Source organism: Eleutherodactylus coqui, chromosome 7 (assembly GCF_035609145.1).
Source record: "Eleutherodactylus coqui strain aEleCoq1 chromosome 7, aEleCoq1.hap1, whole genome shotgun sequence".
Classification (NCBI taxonomy): domain Eukaryota; kingdom Metazoa; phylum Chordata; class Amphibia; order Anura; family Eleutherodactylidae; genus Eleutherodactylus; species Eleutherodactylus coqui.
This window is the reverse complement of record NC_089843.1, coordinates 56,955,140-56,975,951: the sequence shown is the minus strand read 5'-3', so window position 1 is coordinate 56,975,951 and position 20,812 is coordinate 56,955,140. Positions and strand designations below refer to the sequence as shown.

The 20,812-nt window shown below is 43.3% G+C and overlaps 1 protein-coding gene across 1 annotated transcript in view; it reads right to left on the bottom strand.

The window, feature by feature from the left end:
• Positions 1 to 20,812, bottom strand: part of HTT (huntingtin) — a 174,588-nt gene that overhangs the window by 91,770 nt on the left and 62,006 nt on the right. The window contains exons 9-14 of the mRNA XM_066573066.1: positions 19,004 to 19,208; positions 14,241 to 14,321; positions 5,023 to 5,384; positions 875 to 998; positions 297 to 415; positions 57 to 168 (exon numbers count right to left, since the gene is read on the bottom strand). Coding sequence (XP_066429163.1) covers positions 57 to 168; positions 297 to 415; positions 875 to 998; positions 5,023 to 5,384; positions 14,241 to 14,321; positions 19,004 to 19,208 — 1,003 coding nt within the window. The remainder of the gene's footprint in view (positions 1 to 56; positions 169 to 296; positions 416 to 874; positions 999 to 5,022; positions 5,385 to 14,240; positions 14,322 to 19,003; positions 19,209 to 20,812) is intronic.

Genomic DNA, 20,812 nt, shown 5'->3' with positions numbered 1-20,812 from the left:
ATTTCTAACAACAGCTAAAACTTTTTTTTTCTTTTTGTCTCTTGCGGTGTTCTTACCCCCCTTCTGTCCAGTCAGCAGGAAGGAGGCAGATAACAGACGTACACAGTGAACAAGGGGTGCCGCATCATCATCTGTATAGTGTCCAATGTCCCCTTTTATCCTGGAAGGCTACAAGAATTGCATTATTAGAACTAGTTATGTCACTAAACGTACATGATATCGCTAGAACATCACGTGCCATCACTAGTAAAGGAATCTAGGGACTACTTTCTGTTACATAATTGGGTTTGCTTTACCTTATTCTCCATGTCTCCTGGTTCCACCACTTCCTCCTTGGTGACAAAGCGATCAACACTGCTATCAGAGGACTGACGGCTGTGGCCCATGGTCTTCAACAAGTGACTATGGTTAAGACCTTAATACATAAGAGAAGACAGATTCAGGTAAAATGTATTCTAATGTAATCTATTCATTTTACTTACAAGCTCTCACACATCTGGAAACCTAAATTATGCGTATGTATTAATCATAACTAAGTCCGAGGGGGTAAAAAGTTTCCCCTTTCTCCACAATGAGACACAGTACCCACCCTGGCCTTGTGTTGATGACCTCTCACCCAGCCAACCAGAGCTCTACTATAAACTAATGAGGGGCAAAAACCCCAAAACAACTTCTGCACGAGTATTATGGTTTGGGTCACATTGCTTGCGTAAACACATACCCAATGCTATATTCCCTATGCAAGTGAAGGTTTTGTCCAACTGGATCGTTCTAAAGGAGACTCTAACCTAGTTCAACTCTAGCCAGATGGACATTAGTGCCCGATGTTGGAAATCCATATAGAAAATAAATTCACAAACTATAGCCAATTTACCAAGAGGTGGGTGTCCAAAGCGTTCCATGGGTTCTCCCTGGTGGAGGATTGCCCCTTCATCTTCTTCATCCTGAAGCTGACCTATCTGCATTCCTGAATACTGGTTTTCAGCACCATCAATTACCTAAAAAGTAAGAACATGGCACATAAATTACAAAACATTAGAACGCCATGTCCTATAGCACAGAATACATGTCAAAGGGATGCTTCAAAATGTAGGGGTTGGGTAGCACTAATGCAGCGGTCATACCAGTCTCTCAATGACACACACAGATCCATAAATAATACCGCCAAGAGTTGGAAAGCACATAACAGTGCTTGGAAAATGTACAAGAACCAGTGAAGTGGTGACCCCTCTTTGGGGGCAGCACATAGATGAGAGTCCACATAAGCAGCGAGGTTAATGCCTCCCACCCCAAGTAATACATCAAGATGTGGATTGACTCCCATTCTGGAGCTTTCTTGGGTGATCAAAATAAACAGCAACTCAAGAAGCCAAAACAGGAGAACTTGGTTGCCTGCTATAAACTGAACAGAATCACAAGCTGCCCTCTGCATGGGAAAGCAGGACTGATATAGATATAATACCGAAGGAACACTCTTTACAATTCATTAACTTCGGCATTATGGTTTCAGTTTTACTGCTCCGTTAATTAAGCAAGAAAACAAAATGTCCTGATTGATTGGATCCATCTTGTTACAAAAGGGTCGAGCAGGGTCAAGCAGACCCAATAGATTAGAATGGGGTCCATTTGCTTTTATTTATGGTGTCCGGCACATTCTAGGGCAAGTTAGCGCTACAGGCAGCATTGTTTCGTCTTAGATTTTAACGGATAAGATGAGAGGTAGTAACCTCCGGTGCAGAAGTGAATGACTCTTTAGTGGATCAAACTTCTAGACCACTCAATCACTGAGCACTGATGGGGCCTGATCACTTCCTGAGGTCTAGTAAATCAGCCTGGCTGCAGGGTCTTCCACTTCAGTGTAGCACCACACAATTTCACACCTCTGCAAAGAGAACACACCACTGCTGGCCGTGTATCCCCAGCTAAAATACTGAGGAAGGGGCGTAACATCATCGAAACGCATCTACATGCTAGATTCATTTTCAATAAAAACAGAAGTCGAGCTCAAAACCCCGTCTCGTGCCTCTTTGAGTTAAATAGGATTGCGCCTATAACCACAATTTTTCTGACATTTATCTCACGTTGTTGGAGGATAAGGTGTTTTTCTTAGTCAAAACTAAGGCGGAGAACAGAGTGGTGTTTTCAACAGCTAATAGTAGGAATTTTCAAACTGTGAAATTTGTTTTCCTCATATCCACCCATCCTAAAAGCAGGACAACATTTGAAAATAAATATTAGAAAAGGCATGCAATGTGCTCCAAAAAGAAATAGAAACTGAGCAAACAAGATATCTCTAAGTTATTTGACATCAGTATAATTCTCGGTGTTGGTTATGACCGAAGTTTTATTTTTGTTTTTTTTACATGTGGTAGCGCTAGATACGGGATTAAAATTAACATTTTCTACAGGCTACACTATTCGTAAATTAAAAACACGTATCACGGAGCATATTAATGACATGGAGAAAATGAGCAAAAGTGCCTCAGGGGTTGCAAGACATTTCTTGAAACATCATGCAGGCTCTTTGGAGTCATTCAGATCCCACGGTATTGAAGCTGTAAAAAAACCCATAAGGCCTAATGTCCACGGGGAAAATCAGGCCCGCCGCGGATTCTTCATGTAGAATCCGTAGCGGGTCCCTCCTGCGCCGCGGACATGAAGCCTAAAAAATCAGAATAAACTCACCTGCTCTGGACGATGCGGATCTTCCCTCCTTTGCGGCCGGATCTTCTTTCTTCGGCCCGGCGGATGTGCTCGGCACGCCGCGCGCATGCGCCGGGCACATCCGCAGGGCCGAAGAAAGAAGATCCGGACACGAAGAAGGGAAGAACCGCATCGTTCGGAGCAGGTGAGTTTAATTCTGGTACGGGTCTCCTACGGATCCGGACGGCTTCCATAGGCTTCAATAGAAGCCTGCAGGAGCTGTCCCAGTGGGAGACCCGCACGAAAATGGAGCATGTCCATTTTTTTTCCCGCACGCGGATCCGCGCCTGACGGGAAAAATGACATCCGCAGGTATTTAACTACCTGCGGGTGTCCAATGCATCCCTATGGGGCGCGGATCCGCGTACGGGAGAAACGCTGTGGATTTTAAGCCCGTGGACATGAGGCCTTAAGAGGAGGGGATTGGAGAAAGTGTATCCTCAGCAGAAAGGCATTCTGGATGTTGAAATTGGGAACTCGCTTATCAGTCGGTTTAAATTCTAAAAATGACTTGGAGTATATTAAACAAAAAAAATAGGAATATAATTTATTTCTAGGGGGGTTCGGGTGTCACAATCAAGCTTCTTAAAAAAGTGCACAAAGGATTTAAATGTATAATGATTGGTTCGTAATTGATTTCTAAGGGGGGAGTACTATCCGAGTTAGCTGTAATTAAAAAAAGGAGTGTCTTTTGTAACACGTCTGAGTGTAAACATGGTGTTATGCGGCACCTATCACTTGTAATTTCATGCATTTTTTGGAAAAAAAGAACAAAAGAAGTGTTTTTAAGTTGCCGATTTTACTCCTTACTCCGACTTTACTCTAGATTACATTATCAAACAAAAAATGGGCACCAATCTTAGTAGGATGGATCGTGTCTTATCAGCATGTCATGTGAATTAAACCATCCTTCCAAAAGTAATTGGATACCTAAACAAGACTCAAAAGGAATATTTATTTCCATACGTTAATACGTAGTGGGGCCTCTGTTGGTCCTAAATGAGATTGGATACTCTTTGTAGCATATTTCTACTAATGATTGATACACTTCAGCTGGTATTTCCCTGCAATCCTCCTGCAAATGTCTGCCGGGTTCTCTCATAGAAGATGCACCGGACGATCTACATTCTATGTAGCGACAAATCATGCTATTCTCCTTTTTAAATAAGATGGACGTACCTGGGTGTGCAAGAGGCCAGGTGAACGCCTTTTGCCAAAGTGTGATGCACCATTATTTGCACATGAGAAGGCACTTCTAAAAAGGAATGGATCATCTATAATTTTTTTACTAAAATTTAAACCAGATCAAAAAACAATTTTCCATTCTTCAAATTGATTTTTAATTATAGATTTTTTCATTCTGTCTGCAGATGACCATGGGAGCGGCCATCTTGTCTGAGCGGCTTTTAATAGCCTTTAGAGAGATGCTTTACAGCAGCTTCATGAACCAAACAGACGATGGATAGGAGAGAACACACTTATTTCTATAGCAGTGTGTTGTGGGCATGCTCTGTGACCTGTGCAGAGGTTATTTTGCAGGAAGGGGGTGGAGGTGAGCTGTGACTATCACCTTTTGTGAACAGTGAATCCTGTGTTATCTATAAAAACAGGTGTTATCACTCATTGTAATCCTGCCTGTGATGATAATGAGGCGATTGATGAATGGTTTCCCCTACAGAACAGGAAGTGTCAGATTATACTATTAGTAAATTTAGTGGTCAGTGTCAAAACTGCAGGATTTTTAGGATCTTTTTTTTTTTTGTGACGTCAAAGACTAAAAAATTTTTTTTGCAAATTTGTCAAACATAGAAACGTGATATAATAGGTATTTTTTCTGTTGATGCCAAACACTGGCACTAGACCAGATTTCATTTATTTACTTTTGTACCTTAGTTCATTGAAAGTTCAACAAAATCTCTTGACTAGTAAGTGTTTCATTGAGGACTGGTTTGAAAAGGATTACAGCAAGACTGCAAGGCTCTAAAATAACTGCAAATTAAATTAAGCGTGCTTTTTGGAGAAAAAAAAAATAAAGTCTGCAAAACTAGGTAGGTGTCCTATGTGAAAAAGAAAGGCAGATGCGCTACATGGTGGTTCCCAAAAATGGCTTTCGGTGCACCATGCATGGGTATCCTCCTAGGAGGTCATGCTCTCGGGTGGAGGTATGCTGACCTTTTCAAAACTACTGGCTGAGTGTGAAAAGGAGAATGATGAATAGGTAGATGTGTCCAACTCTGGGCCCTCCATGGAGGAACTCTGAGACATATCAGGTCCTTCAGTAGAAGACCGGGATAACCCCTCTGCCCGCTGCACACTTACAATTTCCGAACTGTCCGAAGGGGTCACAGCAGAGTCTGGACCTTCTGTGGTGGTCTGTGAGCTGTCGCTCACTGGTGAGGAAGCCTGAGTGGTTCCCTCATTCAAGTCCATGTTTGTGTCAGACTGGACTGTGCTGATTTGACTTGAACTGCGACTTAACATGTCCTCCTCATCGCCTTCGGCCACCGTGCTGGTCAGGTCGGAGCTGCTCAGGTCTACAGAGTCAGACTGCAGGGTGTGTTGTGACCGCGGCTGCTCTGTTATAATATCATGAGTCGTTGAGTCCAGAGAAGAGGCAGCAGCTGGAGCAGGACCACCAGAAGACCCTCCATTATCAGACGATTCCTCGTTCTTAACAGCAGCTGGAAACAAAATAAATGATAAATCAGCGTTACCATCCAAAACTAAATTATATTCAAGGGTCTCCGAAAAGAAAAACAGAAAAACAGAAGACTGTGCAAAGTTCTAACAATGGGCAACAGCAGAAACCTGTCCGATCATATAGAGATGTGATGTGATCAGCATCTTATTACTTGCATATACCATTTTTCATGTGTTTAGAGTATATGTTAAAACGCACATGAAAAAAAGCGCACAACACATGCAATTTTAAACATACCGGTATTTTTTTGCGCATATGTTAAACATCCAGCCATCCTGTATGTCTCTCTTATGAAAAGACTCCTTGAAAAGCTTAATACTCAAATGGTTTAGAATTAATTATATGTCTGACTGATAGACTGTCACGACTCTTCAGTCCTACAGATCACCACCCATTCCTACTAATACATGCAGGGACACATGAAACAGCAAAAAAGGACCTTGTAACTATCTGCAGAGACTTTGAAGACCTCTGAAAGCAGGTGAAGGAACTAGGAGCACAGGTGGTCTTCTCATCCATCCTCCCATTGGATGGCCATGGAATAAGAAGATGTAACAGGGCTCTAGAGGTGAACAACTTGCTACGTCGATGGTGCCTTCAACAAAAATTTGTTATTCCACACCATGGAGTGAATTACCTATATGATGGACTGCTTCCTAAAGCAAGTTGCACCTTCCAAAAACAAGTAAGCATATATGTGATGGGCGCCTTGCTTCACTCATTAGGAGAGCTTTAAACTAGAATATGGGGAGGGAAGTGAAAGGCCAGGTAAAAATATACAGCTATTTAATGCATTTGAGAACCTCGCTGTTAGAAGTGGGAAGAACGAACAAAGACAATAAAGTGAGACGGAAAGTAGAGGAGCAAGAGACACTGATCACAAACTAATATGTCTCTACACAAATGCACAGAGCATGGGAAACAAACAAGAAGAATTGGAGCTCCTAACACAGGAAGAGAAATATGATGTCATAGGCATCACGGAAACTTGGTGGGATGATACACATGATTGGAATACAAGGCTTGAAGGACACAACTTATTTATAAGAAGCAGACCTAAAAAAAAAGGGGGAGGCGATGTTGAATTTTAGGAAAACATTCATCTGCACAGAGATTCAAGCTTCAGAGCATGGAAGTTCTGTAGAAACTGTTTGCGTAAGAATACAAGGAGAGAACAACAGAAAGGACACCATTGTAGGCAGTCACTATAGGCCACCTGGACAAACAGAAGACATGGATGAACTCTTTCTACATCAGATGGCCAAGCTATCCAAAAAGCATTACATAGTGATCATGGGAGATTTTACCCATCCAGACATTTGTTGGGAATCTCTCTCAGGTAAAAGTAATGGATCCAACACATTCCTATTCGCTCTTGCTGACAACTTTATCTTCCAAAAGGTCGAAGAGAAAACAAGGGGATCTGCCATCTTGGACCTAATTCTTACGACAGGGAGGGAATGGTTGAGGAAGTAAGGGTGGCCGGGACCTTAGGAGGCAGTGATCATGCTATTCTTGAATTTTAGATAAAAAGGGGAGGAAAACCTGAGAAAACTCAGACCTCAAGGTTGGATTTCAGAAAGGCAGATTTCAATTAACTCAGAAAGAGGGTAGGAAGAATCCAATGACTGGATGTTCTCAAGAACAGAAATGTCCAAGAAGGTTGAGAAATATTGCAAAATGGGATTCTCAAAGCACAATTGTTAACAATCCCTAAAAGACTGGGAAGCATTTAAAGAGACCAGGATGGGTGAACACAGAACTTGCACACATGTTCAAAACAAAGAAAAACAGGTTTATCAAATAGAAAGAGGGGGAAATATCTAAAAAAGAATATAATGCGGTCTGCAGAAACTGTAGGGCAAGTATCAGAAAAGCTAACGCTAATAATGAATTGGGGCTTGCAACAGAGGCCAAAAGCAATAAAAAAGGATTTGGGGGGGGTATGTCAAAAGCAAAAGAAAAGTCAAAGATGCTATTGGATGCTTACAAGATAAAAATGGTGGATTGGTTAAGAATGATGTTGAGAAGGTTGAACGTTTAAATTCCTATTGTGTATCTGTTTTCTCTCAGAAAGTAAAAGGAACATCAACTGATCTTCCCTGTGCTATTGGGGGAATAAAAGAATGCAGGCTATCTTTAAGCAGCAGTTACCTCCGCTGCTTCCTTTATTATCCTAGGATGTCATTCATCAGGACCTTGAGACTTGAATTCATTTAAGTCAGCTAAGTGTTCCCTTAGAGGCAAACACAATTCTGGGATGTATTAAGAGAAGCATAGAGTCTAGATCATGTCAGGTAATTATCCCCCTCTACTCTTCCTTAGGTTGCCTGTCCACAGGCGTAGCAATATCCCGCGGCAGATCGCCACCGGGTAGCAGAAGACAGCTGATGGTTCTCCACACTGAGCCTATCTGACAGATAGGCTCACCACGGAAAATCACTGCAAACCGCAGCGAGCGGAGAACCGCTATGATTCTCCGCTCGCTGATGCCGCAACTGCGCTTTTCATAGCAACGCTATGGAAAGCTTCAGACAGCGTGATTTGCCAGCAATTTATTGCCAGCGGAATAACGCCCGGGGACATGCAGCCTTAGTCAGACCTCATCTGGAATACGGTGTCCAGTTCTGGGCACCCCACTTAAAAAAAAAAAAAAAAAAAAAGGCAGACAAACTAAAGCAAGTTCAGAGAAGATTTACCAGGATGGTGAGCGGTCTGCAAATCATGTCCTATGAGGAACGGTTAAAGGATCTGGGAATGTTTAGCTTCCAAAAAAGAAGGGTGAGAGAAGACTTAATAGAGGTCTACAAATATCTGAAGGGCTGTCACAGTGCAGAGGGATCAGCCCTATTCTCATTTGCACAAGGCAAAACTAGAATCAATAGGATGAAACTGAAAGGGAGGAGACACAGATTAGATATTAGAAAAAACTTTGACAGTGAGGGTGATCAATGAGTGGAACAGATTACCACAGGAGGTGGTGAGTTCTTCTTCAAACAAAGGCTAGACAATTATCTGTCTGGGATGATTTAGTGATCCTGCATTGAGCAGGGGGTTGGACCAAATGACCCTTTCAACGCTACCATTCTAGAATTGTTTAACTCTGAACATTTTAGCAACGTATTTTGCGGTACAGATTTTGGTGCATATCCATACCAAAATCTGCATCATTTGGTGCTGATCTGCAGCACATTTTGCCTTTTCAATTGATTAGTGAAGGGAAAAATGTGATGGGTATAGGCGTAATTGACCGAATTATATTTCGGTCAGTTGCACCTATACCCATCACATTTGCCTCTTCACTAATCTATCAGAATGGTCTCACCTTCCAGTGCGACTATCATTAGGTTGGCTGCACCCAAACAACCAGGTCTTTTCCACAACCCACCATCTTAACGAGAGAAAAGAATCCCATCTTCTGCAAGCCCCTCTACCTATATTTATCCAAATCCCTCTCATTTAGGCAGCACCGCCCCTATATTTTTTCTGTAGCCTTTTAATTGATGAGGTGAATTTGGCAGCAGATCTACATCAGTGCTGCAGAGATTGATCCAGATTTTGGTGTAGATTTTCCGCTATGCATGAACGCACCATTGGTTATTTTTTATCATATTTAATTTTCTTGAACCAGCTTTGAAATGCAGATTCTGTTGCAGATTTCACCGCACTCATTAAAAAGGATGAAATCTACAATATAAAATTAACACGCAGAGAATTAAAAACCCGTATGGTATGTCACCTTGTGGTTGAATTCTGGAGCAGATTTTTTCTGCAATGTATGGTCAATAAGACAAGCTGTCAATAACAGTAGCCTACACTTGTGTGATAGATTTGCAGAGTAGCAGCACAAAATTCACATTCCCTGTAGCCATGAGAAGTTAACATTATGACCGCCCACTCCACTTCTAGAGGAGCCGTCATGTCCATTTCAAAACGTGCTATAATTGTAAACCCAAGTAATCCCTCTGGCACTGCTCACACTACAGTACCAGGAACACAAATTATGCGTGGTAATGAAAACAAAGACGACAACACCTTTCCCTATGGGCTCTAGAAGGTGACCGTCCTGATAAGGACGCACTCACAAACATTCCTGTGGGCGTTCACTATCCCTGTAACCTATAGCAAAAAATTAGCACTTCACCCAAAAATAGGACATGTGATTTTTCGATCTTGTGCAATTGGTTTGAGACAAAAATGGCTAGTGTACATTAACCCAATGAAAATAATTGTTCTTTTCATGTGCAAGTTCTGTCCATCTCGCAAAAGGATAGAACTTGTGTATGAGTATCGCCCATGTAAAAAGAGCCATAAACTCCATTTATATATGATATGATCTGTCGGGTAAACAATGCCCAACTACACAGGAGTACTGCCGTCATCGCTCACAGCGTGGTCAGCATTGGGGTGAGGTGGACGCGGAGCATTTTCCCCCCGCCTGCCTCCATTAACTGTAAAGCTGGGGTCACACAGGACGGAATTGAAGCAGGTTTTGGAGCGGTTTCGTCTTCAGCCTTCCGCTGCCGCCTTCTCTCCCCATAGAGGGGCGAGAGGCCGTTAGAGAAATGAGAAAAGAATTGACTCGCCGCATGTCAGTTTTCGCACGGCTTGGCCGCAGCGTGAACGAGATTTTAGGAGATTAGGAGCCACAGGCGGAATTGTCGTGATGACTTTCTGCATGGAAATTCTGTGGCAATTCCGCCCCGCGTGAACCTAGCCTTAGAAAGCAGTTGTTCAGAAGTGAACGACTGCTGTTTACAATGAACGGCTAGAACAATTCTTATTCAGTCACTACATGCATTTACAGGGGACGACTATCGTTCAAATTGCCGTGGTAGCGCTGGGATTTGAACAACTCTGAACGATAACTGTCCCATGTAAATGGGCCATTACTGTGCGCTCACAGAAAGTAATTACATACATTATACAATGAAGGTTTGAAATTAGATTTTTTTTTATATGCAAAATATTTTAGGCCATTAAAAAAGGTCATACTAAAATATGTAACCCGTTAAGATCGAATAGTCACATTTTATTGAATTTACCGGTTTGATTCCTATAGAAAAAGTTAATTCATAAGATTTGAAATTAAATTTGAGGGTGCCGCTCAGTTTTTCACTCATGTATTGGGCTGGGTTCTGCGCGGACGGGCTGCTTTGTTCTTGCTGTGTTGTCCGGGCTTGGTGTTGCATGCGAGGTTCCCATTGAAATGCATAGGAACTTTATTTGTAGTATTGGGCCTGAAGACTAAATTCTATTTAGCAAGTTTGGCCAAAATAAATATGGTGAAGCACTGAATTGGCAAACTAATCAAATTAATTCGAATTAAAAATCGCCGGGCCCTACTCTTACCAACAGGTATAGGTATTCTAAGGTCACTGTCTGGTGTATATAAAATATACATCACTGCTTTCTGTTCATTCTAGGTCTCTGTTGAAATCAGCATCGCATTAATTACTATGTTGCGTTTACGGTTAGCGAATTGTCCTGAGTAGCACATAGAGGAATTAGTCAGATTTCACCTCGACTGCCCTTTGGCTTTCTCTCCAGGATATTGGTGCAATCTTGCACCCAGGTATTTAACAATCATGGCCTTTTGGAGAAAAAACAAAAAATACAATCTCCCCCAAATTCCAGATGATGGAAATCGGAAGGGAGTCTTACAATCTCTGAATGAGCCCAACATAGTGTTCAAGAAACATACTGTCAAAGATAAGGCAGCTGTCCAATCCAGCGAAATCACTCAGAGCAACAACTTCAGCCTGCTCCCCCCCCCCCCCCCCCCCTGCGCTCCAACAAAATCCATGAGCGGTAATGTCCATCAACATTCAGGAAGATACAGCAATTTGCTTGTTGTGTACATTCTTGGAATATCTCCATTATTGAGGTTTGATCCGCTATTATGTCTTGTAACCAGGGAACGGGAATGTCATATCAAATCACAGTTTCCAGTAAGAACCATAGTCTTCCACAACCCAATATGAGACCAACTTCCATCAGATCAGGAAACTGGAAGTTGATGATATTAAAGCTTTGATTCCAACCCGGTGACTAATGATCATCAACTCCTTCCAGTAAAGTAAGACATTCAATGTTTTGTTGATTATTAAAACGGAATTTCATAAAAAGTAAATGACTTTGTTCTATTTTCCAGAACCGAGTTCTCCCGAGTCCATCAATATGCAGGAGAAGACCGCAAGGGAAGTGTGATCCTATGTAATCCATGTTATCTGGTCACTAAGTGGCAGGGTTATTTGTATTGCATGTCCTCTGATAAACTGTTAGGCATTTGCATGGTGTGTAATATATGAGGAGGAGGTCGTCTGTGTAATATTAGTATTTGAGGAGGAGGAAGTTGTCTGTGTAAGATATCATCATCTGAGGAGCAGGAGGTCTGTGTAATACTGGAGTCATTAAAAATCCCAAACTCACCAACTTCCCCTGTAATTTTTGTTGCCAATAGCAACCAATCATAGCTCAGCTTTCATTTGTTATACTGCTGAAGTAAAATGAAAGCTGCACTGTGATTGGTTGCTATGGGCAACACAGCTTTCTTTTTGGACAGCTTTCGTAAGGGTGGGTGCTGGGCTCATTTCTGTGTGGTACATAGTGCTGGTAGGAAGCTGTGCGGTAGTTGGAGCAGAGGAGGAGGTTGTCTGTGTAAGATATAATTGTCTGTGTGATATATTAGTATTTGTGGAGGTTGTCTGTGTAATAGATTAGCGTATGATGAGGAGGAGGTTGCCTGTGTTAGATAAGACTGAAATAAAAACCCATCTGCTTAAGTGCAATTCCGGCATTTCCCCCAGGGGTAGTGGGGCTATGTTATCCCCACCAAATTTGTCCCCATGAGATGAGTTATATATGTAACAATTTTGGTTGAAATTGCTCCAGGCGTTCATTAGTTATGGTGACACACACACACAAAATATTATATTATTTTTTTTTTGTACACACACACACATATATATATATATATATACACACACATACATATACACACACACACACACACACACACACACATACATACACACATGTGAATCGCGTATTACTATTTTGCGATCCAATCTTAAATAAAACTTAAAATTCAAAGAGTGTCTCTTGTGTTCATTAGGGCATTCGTGGCACTTCTGCTGTTTTACATTGCAAGCAAATCTATTTAAACCAACAGCTAATTCACCCAACAAACTGTTATATTGCTTCACGGGCCACTGCGGCAAAAAACACATTTTTTCCAGCCCTGCCACGCCTCCTTACCAAATTGCCTGTCACTCTCTGGAGGTCTCCACTGTGTACTGCAGCCACTTCCATGCAGTGCAGCCCCATGTCTGATGCTCAACAGGCACCATCTTAAAGCTGAGTTTTTTTTAACTTTCAGTTTCACATCTACCCCATGATGCATCAGCCCAGCATTAGTTAAGGCTATACCATTTCTGCCTGCAGGGGGAACAGTTTTACTATTTACGTAAATAATAAACAGCCCATAAATATACAGTCATGGGGATGAGCTGTGATCTCCTCTATTACAACTGTGTGGCAGGAGCCATGTCGTCATCGTCCTCAGTAACTGTGATAGGAGTGCCTGTGTCCCCCTATATGCAAGTTCTGTGATACGAGTCATGCAACGACATCACACAAACTAAGAATCTGACTAGCTTCAGAGATCATAACCCCAAGAACATCTGAGCTGGTCATAATTGAGATCACATGACCATCTGAGGAAAAATGGGCTGGGAGTTTCACACAGAACGAAATAACTAACCAAAGTTACACTAGCTCACTTCTATATACTGGGAGATATCTATACAGTGAATGAATAATAGCCCTTTCGAAACATCGATCCTTTATTAACTATTTTACTGCCTTAGGCCTCCTTCCCACGAATTACGCGGCGGAAATCCGCTGCGTTGCCCGCAGCTATTAGGTTCAATAGAACCTAATAGCTCAGTGCTCACGATGCGGAATTCCGCACCGTAAATTTACCCGTCCTCACCCGCGGCATGCTCTATTTGCCGCGGGTGTACGCGCGGACGGCTTCCATTGCAGTAAATGGAAGCCGTCAGTTCACGCTATCTTCCGCTGTAGCACAGCGGAAGATAGCGTGAAAACGCTTCCCCGCCCACCACCGGCACGTCATATGACACGGCCGGCCGCGTGATGTGACGCGGTGGGCGTATCACATGATGCGGCGGAGGTGGGCGGGGGAAGCGTCATGCGGGAGCGAGGACGCCGGATCCGCAGGTAAGTATGGGGTCTCCTGGGGGGTGCCGTGACGGGCTCCGCCGCGGAATTTCGCGGCGGAGCCCGTCACGGCCGTGTGCCGCCGGCCTTAAAAAGGCCCTAAATAATTCCATGATGGACAAGTAATAGAATGCTATGTTGCTTTCAGTGGATTGATAGAAAGTGAAGGAAATAAAGTAAGAAAAATCCTCACCCCTTCCCTGTCACATACATACAAAAAATATAAAATTACATTAAATAAAAAATATATTATATATATATAAATAAATAATCTATCAATCATCCAGGAGGCACTGGGATCGGAGCAGAAGTGCTGCTCCAACCCCTGTGTAGGAACCGAAGATCGTGATTACAAGCACAGCTCTCATTGCAATCAATTGGATCCTAGCCTGCACTTACAAGTGCAGCTTCTATTGATTTCAATGAGAGCTGCGCTTGCAATCACGAGATTAGGCCGCTACACAGTGGTCGGAGCAGCACTTCCGCTCAGGCTCCGCTGCATCCCAGAGGGCACTTCTTGGATAATCCCTTTAAGGGTTAAGTAAAACAACAGTATTGCACAGATATATTTTGGAGAATCTACCCGACTGACCTATAAATGGAGTCGCAGTGACATCAGACTTGGGTTCTGTCTCATCTTCCAAGCCTTCCTCCTCACCCAGGTGGAGTTTACCTGACCAGGTATAGATAAGAACACATCATCACACAATACGATTAAATGGTTCCTTTATCACATAATACAAATATAATCAGCTGTTCCGAATACTTATTCTCCATCGCTAAATGTAAACCACCACGTTACAGTCATATAAGAGCCCAGTGGAGGGCATAAAATTAATATACTGGTCACTACACTTCAATAATATATGTAAAGGAGTTGTCCAGGCCTTTTACTATCAAGGACTTCTCCTTAGGATAGGTCATCGGTAGTTGATAGGTGCTGCTTGTCAGGATGCCCACTAAGCAGCTGTTCACCAGGCCACTGTCAGTGCAGACAGCACTGTCCGTATTGCAGTGGCCTGGCTTAGTATTGCATGCACAGCTCTCATTGAATGTAATGGTAGCTGTGCCTGCAGTAGCAACCTGGGTCACTGAAATGTTGATCGTAATGTCTGCTTCCAGCACAGTTCATACTGACAATGGGCCTGATAATCAGCTGATTGGTAGGGAGCCCAAGTGGCAGACAGTCACCGATCAACTACTGATAATAACCTATCCGGATGACAAATCTTCAATAGTAGAAGTCTCGGACAACCCTTTAAACCAATAATAACTTGTCCTCAGGATAGGTCATAAATAGTTGATCGTAACTGGACTGCCGATGCTTGGAATCCCTGCTGAACAGTGCTGCCTGGGCCTGCTAATATTACAGAGACGGCAGCAGACAGTACTGTTCACGGTACAGCAGCCCGGTTAGTATTGCAGGTATAACAACCTGGGCTGCAACGTCTCTGTTCACAGAGCTTCCTGCTTCTAGATCTGTCCGCACTGAAAGCAGGCCCAGTGAACAGTGGTGGGTATTTAGGGTGGCGGACACTCACCAATCACTTATTGATGACTGACCCTGAAGAAAGGTCACCAATAATTAGGTCCTGGAAAACCTCTTTAAAAGTGGTTGCACATTTCCTCAGAAGTGATGTAAGCAGCATAGCTCGCTGTATTCTGCTGCTCCTGTAACTCCCATTCACTTCTATGGTAGCTGCAGAATCAGGACATATCAGCCAGTTCTGCTGCTTCCATAATCCTGGACACTGGTGGCCGCAGCGCTGGGGCTTTTATTCCCACCTCAGGCATGTTGAAAGGGAATACCTCTTTAAATACCACTGCAAAGTAGGCTCATTGCCATCCTGTATTCAGACACATCCCAAGCACATACGAGCCTATAGCGGACTGTAACTCCTACTTTGCATATAACATCCTGTGTCATGCTGTATTATAGAAGTTTTCTCCCCTGGAAACATCACTTATATAGGATTATATTCTCCCTGAAATTGGCACCAGAGTACTGTGGATCTGTACTTCCAGCAGCCTCTGCACCATTATACTCAACATTTTACATCACAAAAATTGTGAAAATGTAGAAAACAGAATATCCATTAAGATGCAAAACACTGACACGATATGCACCAATCAGCCATAACAATACAATCACATGCCTAAAGGCCCATTTACACGGAGCGATGATCGCTCAAACGACAGTTTGAGTGACAGCTTTCAGCGATCAGTTTGCATTAACTATTAGGTAGCTACTTTAGAGCTATTTAGTGTGCAAAGGAAGCATTAGCTGAAAGCAGTTAATAGCCGGAGGGCTCTTATCTCCATTCAGCTCCTTTGTTCGCCGACGGGTAACAATGCTATCAGCACTACCCGCAGAGAACTCGGCGTGCGTTCCTGATAAGACCGCATGACGATTTTTAGGTTGGCCTGAATTTTTGAGATCAGCTAGCAGTGCACAAAAAGTGCACGATGGCCGCGCGTTTAGACGAAACAATGATCGCTTTTTAACAATTTTTGAGCGATCATCGCTTCGTGTAAATGGGCCTTAATATAGTGGAATTCCCCCTTGTGCTGACAAAACAGCTCTGACCCCTAGCAGCAAGGATTCCATAAGACCCCTGAAGGTGTTCTGTGGTATCTGGCAACATGTTAGCAGCAGATCCTTTCAGTTCTGTAAGTTGTGAGGTGCGGCTTCCATGGATCAAACTGAGATCTGGGGAATGTGAAGGTGAAGGCATAAATTGGTCTTTCTCATGTTCCTGAGACCATTCCTGAATAATATCTGCAGTGTGGCCAGGGTATTATCCTGCTGAAAGAGGCCGCTGCTATTAGGGAATACCGCTGACATGATGGGGGTACTAGTCTGTACAATGTTTAGGTAGATAGTATGTGACAAAGTAACATCCACTTAAATGACAGCAGAACATAATACGGCCTCCGCCAGCTTGTCTCCTTCCCATAGTGCATCCTGGAACCATCTCTTCCCCGGAAAAGTGATGTACGCAAATGTCCATATGATGTAACAGAAAATGTCATACATCAGACCAGATCACCATCTTCCATCGCTCCATGGTCCAGTTCTGTTGCTCAAATCCCTATTGTAGACGTTTTTAGTGGTGGACAATAGTCAGCATTCCGCATGGTCTGTGAGTGCATCGCCCCCTACACAGTAAGCTGCAATGCCCTCAATGATCTGACACCTTTGTATCATAGGCAGCATGAACATGTTCAGCAAGGTGTTGAGTAGATCATTGGATGCGGTGGACCAGTCTTCACTCTCCATGTGCATTAATGAGCCAGGGGCGCGCATGAGCCTCTTGCTGGTGCAACCAATTGATCTTCCTTGGACCACTTTTGGTAAGTAGTAATCACTATATACTGGAAACACCCCACAAGCCATTTAGAAAATGTTTTGACCCAGTCATCTAGTATTCACTTCACCTGTCAGTGGTCTTAATGCTCTGGCCAATTGGTATATATGTATAGTGCATAAATTGTTCTGTATCAGACCCACAAGCTACCGGTCAACAGCATGGGCAAACAATATGGTGATATCATTGACAAGCAAATGACTGGAGAGATTAGGAAAGGAATAAGCGGAAGGAAGAAGTAACATTAATCACCTCTGTGTTTCCTGGACAGAACAGGGCTGCAGGTAGAGCTCCCGCCGGCTGCAATCACAGAGAATGGAAGAGCGCAGAGAGATTAATAGCGAGCATGCAGTATTAGAGGAGCCCCTCTCCCGCGGAATTCATGTTAGAGGATCAGCTCAGAGTCATTCATGGATAGATATTAATGTCCATTACCGTGCAGCCAGATTACTACAGATCTCCTGACATCCGTGTGATGGCGGACTACAAGGTGTTACAAAAATCCAAGAGATAAGAAATTCAAAGAGAGCTTCTACTTTTAGGTAATCCCAAAATAATGATTTTGCAATTAATTCTAAATTTAACAGATGAACTAACAACAAGTGAGAAACTACAGACTGCAGTAAATGGCAGCCTGCATCCTGCAATGTCACTTCCTCAGCTCTTTCTTAAACAGAAAGCAACTTTACTGCAAACTACTCAAAACAATTGTTGCCTAAACAATTAATAATCTTGGATAATCCAAGGATCTCGTAGTCCAGCATCACACAGTCCAATCTGACTGGTTCCGCAGGATGTTGCTGCTGAGCCTCATGCCATCATAGGGAATTAATGAGCAGCGAGAGTTATGTGCGGCAGAACGTATCTTGATCAGGCCAAAAATAACAACAGTGGTGGAAACAACAGCGGAAAACGTGAACAGAGCGCAAGAGAACGGGAATTAGGTATTTTGTAAGGTAACATAATAAAGTGTTATTACATCGCCATTATATGATCTGCAATGACTGTGTGTCCTATTACATAATAACCCAAGCGCTTTTCTTGAATGAAATCGAATATACTGGTTCACTCTGTTGTGGCACGATTATTCAGGCTGTATGATTAGAAAGTAATGCCAACTATGGAAACTCCTAGAACAACTCTTTAGCCAAAGGCACACAAGTGTGTTTTCGGTCCATGTGCTGGCCAAGTCTACAACACGAGTCAATGTGCCAATGTTTTTCATATGGATTGCATGACAAACAGCGCAGCAAGCACTATACAAATCAATGATGAGGAAAAAAAATAGATAAAAGGGGGAAAAAAAACTACATCACTAGTATGCAGTCCGTATTTCATTAATCCGCTACTAAGAAATGCAGAGAACAAAATAGGGCCCATGTCAGCCAAACTGAAATTAAAGGGAACCTGTCACCATGCTTCAGGCTGGAAGGAGGATCCCAGGACCGGTATGTAAAGCCTGTCAGACTTCAAAGTCTAGTTTAAACCCATCCTGGGTTCAGAAAGAAAAACGGACCCATGGATCACATACGGAACTGCACACAGATGAAAAAATGCCTGTGGTTACAACATGGATGAGTCCGTACACGCTTATGTGCCTTTGGCCATTAAAAGAGCTTTTCTGACATTTTAAGAAAAAAAAAAAGTTCGTATAAAATAAAACAGACATTTCTCATCCTCTTACGCTGACTCCGGTCTAGCATCAACCCAGTCTCCAATGCAGTGGCCATATGAGCAATCAACATACTTCCACCACCTCCTGTATTAGTAAGGCCAGGTTGGCAGCACTAGGCCAAAGACAATGTAAGAGGGTGAGGAATGGCTGTTTTTAAAATACAGCAGTATAAAATAAAATATTGTACATTCAACTAAAATACTGTTGTGTTGTGGAGAAAGTAACATGCCTGCATCTGGCCTGATGTTGGTCCCTAGCAGCTCAAACAACAGAGAAATAAAAAAAGAGAAAAACCAGAAGAATAATACTTGCCTATGAGCTCCACGATGCTCCCGCTGCGGCTGCGGCCCTGAGCTTCGTCGCGGCACACACTGACATGGGGAATGCCTCCCGCTGCTGTCAGAACATGGAGAAGCTCGATGGGAGGCGTCCTGAATATCTGCTGCAGCAGCTCCAGGGCCCCCGTTACCACATTGTGGTCCCGGTGTTGGGTGTAATGTAACGTCAGTTCATAAATCTAGAGAACACAGAAGAACATGCAATGAGAATTCCCCAGCAGAGTACAATGAGGGGGACACCACATATATATCTACTACTGTGAGGTCATCACATCAGGATATCTCTACACAACTGAGGGTTCAGAGCACATCGGTGCAAAAAAAAAGAAAAACACTCACGATTGGAAGGGGTCCAGAGGTCAGACCTCCACCAATCATAAAGTGCCGGCAAATCCTAACAGCATGCCATCACTTTATGGGATAGGGGAGGTTTACACATAAAAAAAACTAAATAAAAAACAACTTACTGTAGAACAAGTTGGTGTGGATTTAACAAGGACAGTATATTGGCCATCATCAGGGGATTAAAGGGGTTGCCCACGGATTAAAATTTTACTATATGCTCAGTGACTGGTTACAAAATAATTAAGAGTCTTCATGCACTACTGCCGCTCCTATTTTGAGGTCGGTGACACATACTACATCGTCATGTGATCACGCTACGTCGAAGTGAGAAGGGATCGGGAAATTGAAGGGTTGGGGACAAGAGAAGCTGGGGGAGCAAACGAGTTGAGTATAGACTTGTTTATTACTTTATAACCAATCATTAAAGGGGTTGTCCCGCGAAAGCAAGTGGGGTTCAGCACTTCTGTATGGCCATATTAATGCACTTTGTAATGTACATTGTGCATTAAATATGAGCCAAACAGAAGTTATTCACTTACCTGTTCCGTTGCTGGCGTCCTCGTCTCCATGGTGCCGTCTAATCTTCAGCGTCTAATCGCCCGATTAGACGCGCTTGCGCAGTCCTGTCTTCTGTCTTCTGAATGGGGCCGCTCGTGCCAGAGAGCGGCTCCTCGTAGCTCCGCCCCGTCACGTGTGCCGATTCCAGCCAATCAGGAGGCTGGAATCGGCAATGGACCGCACAGAAGACCTGCGGTCCACCGAGGGTGAAGATCCCGGCGGCCATCTTCACAAGGTAAGTAAGAAGTCACCGGAGCGCGGGGATTCAGGTAAGTACTATCCGGGTTTTTTTTTTTTATCCCTGCATCGGGTTTGTCTCGTGCCGAACGGGGGGGCTATTGAAAAAGAAAAAAACCCGTTTCGGCGCGGAAAACCCCTTTAAGTGTATAAAAACAATTTTTAGCCCTTGGACAACCCCTTTAAGTAAAGTGATAAGCATCATTGGTGGATCAAAGTTCATACACATTCTGACACGGTCAGCACTACTTGGATAACATCAGACATTATTATTAGAGATGAGCGATTGCTCGATCGAGCATTGCCCTTAGCGAGTACCTGCCCGCTCGGAAGAAAAGGTTCGGCTGCCGGCGGGGGAGAGTGGGGAGGAACGGAGGGGAGATCTCTCTCTCCCTCTCCCCCCCCCCCCCCCTGCTCCCCCCTGCTCATGGCCGCAACTCACCTGTCACCCCCGCCGGCAGCCGAACGTTTTCTTCCGAGCGGGGAGATACTCGCTAAGGACAATGCTCACTCGAGAAATTGTCCTTAGCGAGTATGCTCGCTCATCTTTAATTATTATTACACCAGAATACCATACTGAGAAGACAAATAGTAATGTCCAAATGTCAATTATTTCATACATTTCCATGAGGAATACCAGTGG